The 7108-nt window shown below is 36.8% G+C and overlaps 2 protein-coding genes across 2 annotated transcripts; both read left to right on the top strand.

Annotated features, from left to right (window-relative positions):
* Positions 1-277: 277 nt before the first annotated feature.
* LOC139854090 (pentatricopeptide repeat-containing protein At1g80550, mitochondrial-like) lies at positions 278-5482 on the top strand. The gene is made up of 2 exons (XM_071843414.1): positions 278-355; positions 3923-5482. The coding sequence occupies exons 1-2, from the start codon at positions 278-280 to the stop codon at positions 5102-5104; spliced, it is 1260 nt and encodes a 419-aa protein (XP_071699515.1). The 3' UTR covers positions 5105-5482.
* LOC139852080 (chitinase CLP-like) lies at positions 532-3327 on the top strand. The gene is made up of 4 exons (XM_071841304.1): positions 532-607; positions 1320-1556; positions 1999-2422; positions 2874-3327. Exons 1-4 carry the CDS (start codon positions 532-534, stop codon positions 3325-3327), a joined length of 1191 nt encoding a protein of 396 aa, XP_071697405.1.
* Positions 5483-7108: the final 1626 nt, after the last annotated feature.

The following is a 7108-nucleotide window of genomic DNA, read 5'->3' as shown; positions in this document are numbered from 1 at the left end:
AGAAAGCGGGGTGCTGACTTTAGGTGATGGTTCAACATGTGATGTTGAGGGTGTTTGCATGGTGAAAAATAAAATTGTTTCACGGAGCTGCTTACGCTCTTGGTGGTGTGGCGTACACACCAAGGATGTGCAAGAATCTAATTTCCTTATGCGTGTTGGATTCTCAAGGATACGGCTATTAGGCCGTAGGTGGAGTTATGAAAATCACACGTGGTGTGAAGGTCCTGATGAAGCGAGAGAAGTATGAGGGTTTATATCGTCTGATGGCGAGTACAAAATGTACTCGTGTCTCGAAGGTTTTGAAAGCGTGCACGAAGGAAACAGGTCAGGAACATGTTGGGACATGTTTGATCAAGTTAGCCGATGGTGAGAAGAAAAATCCTACTAAGAGAGATGTGATTCGAGACTCCTCTCCGGTGTCAACTAGGTAAGTTGACAGGGTTAGCTGCACATAATTATTGACCGTGTTATTTGAATCAGGGTTCAGGACCGAGGTGATTCAAGGTGTGTGCAGCGGGGATAAGGAGACCAATGGTGAAAATACTTTGTGTTAGTATTTTCGGTGACGAAGAAGATAAATGTTCATCAATGTGGAGATTGTTGGACGGTAGTCAAAATAGGTGACTCACATTTATGTTGAATATGGAATGCATGATAAAATAAAGAAGTCAAAAAGAAAATAGGGTGGTTATTTGCTTTCACACTTGGGATGGTGTGAAATCAGAGAATAAAAGACTGCATGTGGCGCATGTGGCCTTTGAATTGTTTTTACTTTTCACATGAAATTGGTAGTTGGTGTAGCCACATGTACGCGCATATATATAGATGTTCATGCAGAAGGTTGAAGGTATCCAAAGGGATCAAATCCAGGGAGGATCAAAGTATCACAAAGGCAAAACACAGTTGATCGATAATATCAACGGAGAGTGTGTATTTGTGAGGTTGAGAGTTTTATTCTTGTAAGGAGTGTAAAAGAGTGTACGAGAAACTTAGATTTTATGCTAAAATCTAAGGGGCTTGAGTTTGGATTTAACTCATAGTGTACTTTTTCTTGTGCCGGGTTTTTTATATTATAAGAATAAATGAGACTCTTGGGGTGGACGTATGCCGGGTTTTGCCGAACATGTTAAATCGTCGTGTTATCAGTTACTTTATTTGCTTTCTATTATTTCTCGTAAGTTTGTCTCAAACAAATTATATCCTCGCTTCCGCTAGTGTGGGTGCGCTAGGCAAGTTGTCATAACACAATCAAATACACAAACACACATATACGCCTAACCCTCTGTATAGCATTTACTTATACGAGACTGATTATTCAGAACAAGATGTCAGGTACGTTAACTTCCTTATTGACCTTGACGCTCCACTTATATGGCACGATTGCAGCTTTGTATCGCAACAGAACTATGTTCATTGCGACGATGATCTATGTTCGCAAGTGCAATCTACTTACGCGAATTACAATAATATGTCATGTCCAGTAACAACCAAGAATCCACTTATATCTGATTGGGGATATTGTGGATGCTCGGCCAATATGGCCAATCTTGTTACAGGTATTAACAAAATAAGTAATTAATATTACATACTACTCTGTATTAGTTTTCATATCTTAGGTGTTGTTTGTTTTCTAAGATGTTTTTTATGAAAATATGCGGATCATTTTTGTAGAGAAGTTGTTATGTCTGCAAAATAACTTAATCTTATTTGCAGCATTTAGAAGCATATTTCTAAGTCTGCGAGTTTGCAAATAGAATAAGACATTATTTTATCTTATGTAAATCTACAATATATAGAAGCATATTTCTAAGTCTGCGACTGCGGAGACATAAGACATAATATGATCTATTGACTGGAAAACAAACACCATCTTAGATTCTATAAGACGACATATTAATTAATCTAAATGAATAGGGATTTAAGCCGTCTAACTAGGTTAAATTATCTTATGATCGTTTCCGGCCTTTTTACTTATCGGTTGTACATTTTTTTCAACAGGAGCTTGTGAAAGTGGCTTGCTCAATTACGACTATTTTGCACTGAACGCAAGCACAGGTAGAAATACTAAGGGCGACATTATGTCTCAAATTTCACCTATTGGAGCGTGTGCGAAGTCTTCATCGTTTAATTCATTCCCTAAAAACGTTATCGGTGTCATGCCACTTTCATCCTCACCTTCATCAATATTGTCGAATACGTACAAATATAATTCGAAAAAAGTAATAGCTTTATGTTTGCCTAGCACCACATCTGCCCCTGGAGTTTTATTTACTGGAATCGGTCCTTACAATTTTACTCCGAAATCTAGTCTTGATGTTTCAACTTTACTTTCATATACCCCGTTAATAAAGCATCCTGACTCGTTTGGTTACTTTATTAATATTGACGCCATTGTAATTAAAAACAGATCAATTAGTGTCCCGACACAATTTGTTGGAAATTATTTGTGGTACACCCACAAACTCATTGTGTTTGACCCACTATTAATGAGTAGTACACTAATGGATAAGTACCCTTTACCCTTTGATAGTACACTTACAAAGGTAATAAGTACTATGTACTTTTGATAGTACATGGTAATAAGTACTCTCTTTGTATCTATAAATAGAGAGTTAAACTCTTCTTGTAAGACACACAAAAACACAAGAAACACACAACAAATCATTGAGAAAATCATGCACTAGTAAGTAGTAAAATTGTGAGTATAGTTGTTCAAGTGGAACATTGCAAACCGTTGAAGGAACTTAGGCCGTGAAACTAGAAAGCCTTCCTATTGGTGATCGCTTTCCCGACCGGTGATCTAAACGTCGATCCTACTCGTTTCCGCTGCTCGTATTCGGTATGTCTCGAATTTATATTTATTCAACACAATTAAATGCCACAACGAAGATTAGTACAATGGAGCCTTACACGAAGCTAAGATCAGATATTTATAAGCAAGTGGTTAGACGGTTTTCAAAGGTTACAAGACGGATCCCTACTGCAAAACCAGTCGCACCGTTTAACCTTTGTTACTATGTTCCTAGCAACAGTTCTGTAAATGTTCCTGATATTGGTTTTAGGGTAGAGGGTGGCAGGATTTGGAGTATATCAACTGCGAACTCAATGAAACAAGTAACGAGGGACACGGCGTGTCTAGCATTTGTTGATGGTGGCGCGAAGAGTGAACCAGCAATCGTGATCGGGACGTTTCAGCTTGAGGATGTGCTTGTGGTGTTTAATTTGGAGAATTCTACTTTTGGGTTTGGTTCTTCGTTGTTAAATATCAAGTCTTCATGTTCGAAATTCAACTTTACCCAAGTTGCCTCTGATGAAACTGCATTCTAGTTCTTTAATCTTGATTTTATTTATGTTTATGCAATAATTATTTATGTTTTATCATATGTATAACTCATAATACGTAGACGGAGTAAAATGTATTTCAATGCATGTATTTATTTTCATTTAAAAATGATAACAAATAATAATTAATAACTTTATTTTAAGTAGTGAATCAATAAAGCTTTTGTTTTTTTTTTTTTTTTTTTTTTTTTGGTAGAAAAATAAAACTTATACATAATAGATAATCAAAGAAGTTTCAAAAAAGTTAAAAGAACTCATCAAAGAAAGAGATGTCATACTTAGCTATCAAATTTATATATCTATCATCATTTGATTCAATTTTGTAATAACACATTTCAATAAATTCTAACAAAAAATTTGGATAAGACATTATTATTCACTGAGGGTAATTTAAATTTTTTGAGTAAATGCGAATGCAATGTCGTTAACATCCCGTTCCCTGTTTCTCGCATCCAAAATCCGGCCATCATTCGTCTTTCATATTCACACTTCTCAATCTAAAAACCCTTTAAAACCCATCTCATTTTGCGATCATCAAACCCCTAAAAAACCAATCTTTGAACAACCCATAGTCAATCAGACCACGATCATCGAAAATTTAACATGTTACAAGAACGATTGGAAACGTGCAATGGACTTTTTCAACTGGGTAGAGTCCGAATACGGTTTCAAACACACTACAGATACTTACAATAACATGATTGATATATTGTGCAAGTTTTTTGAATTTGATCTTGCACGCCAGCTGCTCGATAAAATGCCTGAGAGAAACCATGGTACGTTTCGCGTTATTTTTAAGCGGTATGCTTCTGCGCACCTGGTTCAAGAAGCTATCGATATTTATAGTAAGTTGGATGAGTATAACCTAAAAGACGAAACGTCTTTCTTGAACCTTGTTGATGCATTGTGTGAGTATAAGCATGTGATTGAAGCTGAAGAGTTGTGTTTAGGAAAAGATTCAAACTTTAAAGAGAATATTCAGGGGTTCGAAATGGGTACTAAAGTTTATAATATGATTCTTCTCGGGTGGTTTAAAATGGGGTGGTGGTCGAAATGTAGAGAGTTTTGGGAAAAAATGGATGAAGATAGAATTAGTAAAGATTTGTATTCGTATTCGATATATATAGATATTCAATGCAAGAGTGGGAAGCCATGGAAGGCTGTGAAATTGTATAAAGAGATGAAGAAAAAAGGGATTAAATTGGATGTGGTGGCATACAATACAGTTATTCGTGCAATTGGTGTTTCAGAAGGTGTCGATGTTGCTGTTCACCTTGGTCGTGAGATGCTCGAATCGGGGTGTGAACCAAATGTTGTAACGTACAATACAATCATGAAGCTGTTGTGTGAAAACGGGAGGGTGCGGGAAGCCTATAAGGTGTTCGATAAAATGTTTAAGAGAAGGTGTGCACCAAATGTCATAACTTATCATTGTATTTTTAGGTGTTTGGAGAAGCCTAATGAGATATTGGGGTTGCTTGATAGGATGATTGAAAGTGGCGTAAGTCCAACGTTGGATACGTATGTGTTACTTTTAAGGAAGTTTGGAAGATGGGGATTTCTTCGACCTGTTTTTATCGTTTGGAAAAAGATGGAAGAACATGGGTTGAGTCCAAACGAGTTTGCTTATAATGCGTTGATTGATGCGTTGGTGGAAAAAGGTATGATTGATATGGCAAGGAAATACGATGAAGAGATGTTGGCGAAAGGGCTCTCGGCTAAGTTGAGACCCGAGTTAGTAAGGGGAGAATGTGACGATTGATGTTATGTTTGAAAATATTTGTTTTTTAGAGGATATTAAAATGCAATGGGGATCTCGTGTATTGGATGTGATGAATCATGATAGAACAACAAAAACGGAAAATGAATATTGGTTTTGTATGAATGTCATTAGAGTGAGGTTTCCAAGGGTTAATTTCAGGGTCCAAGATCGATTGTTGGTTCTTAGGAGAAGTCACCAAAGGTTAATTAAAAAATAAAAGCTTTCATCAATAGCTTGTTGTCGATTCTCTGTTTATATGCTATCTGCACGTTATGATAAAAATTTATCCGTCACTGGGATAGTAAATACGGTAGACTATTGTTTATGTAATTATAAGTTTTGACATATCTGGATTGATTCCCTCATCGTCGGGTACACTCAAGGTTGAAAAAGACGCAAGATGGGGTCGAGATGAACGGGACCTTAACTAACAAGGTCCTTTAGCTCTTTTTATTTTTATCCAAGAGGTATACTCTATATACTTAGTCCTAAATTAGGTATCCTTAGACTCAAATCATCTATGGAGAACTCTTGAAGTCAGAGTCAACAAGCTTAAACTGCAAACAAGGCAAAAGTCAAAATTAGGGTTTCCCTAAAGCCTAATTTCAGATATCACTCTAAAACACTACTTCGGAAGGTCAAGAACACTAACAGACTTACCGGCACTTAATTGAAGCTCGTCCATGAAGATATAATCATGACCTAGATTCTCTATGCATCCGGTTGAAGAGATTAAGAAGTTGCAAGACTTACACACACTAGAACACACACTAAACCCTAATCTCTCTTGCACCCATGTCCGGCCAACAAGAGCTTCAGAGACTGACCTACGGACGTGTGTACACTTAAGAACAAGCTTAAAGACCTTCCAGAAGACTTAGTTACCTACTACAAGCTGACCAGACATTGTACAAAGTGAGATAAAATACAACTATCAAAAGAAACCATCCGTCAAATCAACCACCTACAAGTTGTTACACAACTGGCGACCCAGATATAGCAACTGACGACCCAGTTACTATAACTGGCGACCCAGTTACAACTGGCGACCCGCTATCCATTTATTTTTTGATCCATATCCATTTATAAAATTTCATCCATCCGTATCCATATCCGTCGGGTGAAGCAGATTAATGGATAATCATCCATATTCATTAAAATGTATTTTATTTTTAACAATTAAAAGCGGTGATTTACTCTATACCAAGGTTGCAAAAGACGTGAGACGGGGTCGAGACAGTCGGATCCTAAAAAGGTCGAGACGTTCGGGATGGAGTCGAGACGGGGGTCGAGACGTACGTTGACCAAAGTTGACTTCTAAATATATAAGTATATAAATGTATATATGTGTACATATTTTAAAGCCAAAAACTTTAATTGCCTAATTTGTACTCATAATCGCTATCACCGTTAACATAATACTGAAAATTCAAACTAAAATAAGACAAATTTAATCGATCTTACCGAATTTCCGTCTTTTCCAAATTTTGAGAGACTTTGACCTGATTTTTTTCAACTTTGACCCGAATTTTTACCGTTGACTGTCATATTAGATGGTTTTCTTCGAGACGGGACGGACTAGTCACTAAACCGTCGCAACGGGCGTTGAGACTGTAGTAACCCGTCCTAATCCACCTGGACGAAGTCTTTAGCAGATGGTCCCATTGCAAGGTACTGACCTCTATATGCCATGAACGACTCCATGTAATATCTTTAAAATGAGCAAATGCACAGCAGAAGATTTCTTTCATACCTGAGAATAAACATGCTTTAAAGTGTCAACCAAAAGGTTGGTGAGTTCATAAGTTTATCATAAAACAATAAAATTCATCATTTTGATAGACCACAAGATTTAAATGCTGCATGGTACAAATGGGCCCGAATCCTATACCCACCTGTAATGTACATGCGATATCTTTTAAATACAGTACACTTTTCTCGTGTACGAAATCCTTTTTCATAAATCTTAGTAACCGTACACATATCTTGTGCACAAAAATAACA

The sequence above is a fragment of the Rutidosis leptorrhynchoides genome, chromosome 6 (genome assembly GCF_046630445.1).
Source record: "Rutidosis leptorrhynchoides isolate AG116_Rl617_1_P2 chromosome 6, CSIRO_AGI_Rlap_v1, whole genome shotgun sequence".
Classification (NCBI taxonomy): domain Eukaryota; kingdom Viridiplantae; phylum Streptophyta; class Magnoliopsida; order Asterales; family Asteraceae; genus Rutidosis; species Rutidosis leptorrhynchoides.
The sequence above is the reverse complement of the archived record's forward strand: the minus strand, read 5'-3'. Positions and strand labels throughout refer to the sequence as shown.

Bases quoted from the DNA above. Each gene is read 5' to 3' on its own strand.
- LOC139854090 (XM_071843414.1), top strand. From the start codon at position 278: ATGTACTCGTGTCTCGAAGGTTTTGAAAGCGTGCACGAAGGAAACAGG. The intron at 356-3,922 runs GTTAGCCGATGG...ATAGTCAATCAG, and splicing joins GTTGGGACATGTTTGATCAA to ACCACGATCATCGAAAATTT.
- LOC139852080 (XM_071841304.1), top strand. From the start codon at position 532: ATGGTGAAAATACTTTGTGTTAGTATTTTCGGTGACGAAGAAGATAAA. The intron at 1,557-1,998 runs GTATTAACAAAA...TTTTTTCAACAG, and splicing joins TATGGCCAATCTTGTTACAG to GAGCTTGTGAAAGTGGCTTG. The intron at 2,423-2,873 runs GACACAATTTGT...TTCAACACAATT, and splicing joins AACAGATCAATTAGTGTCCC to AAATGCCACAACGAAGATTA.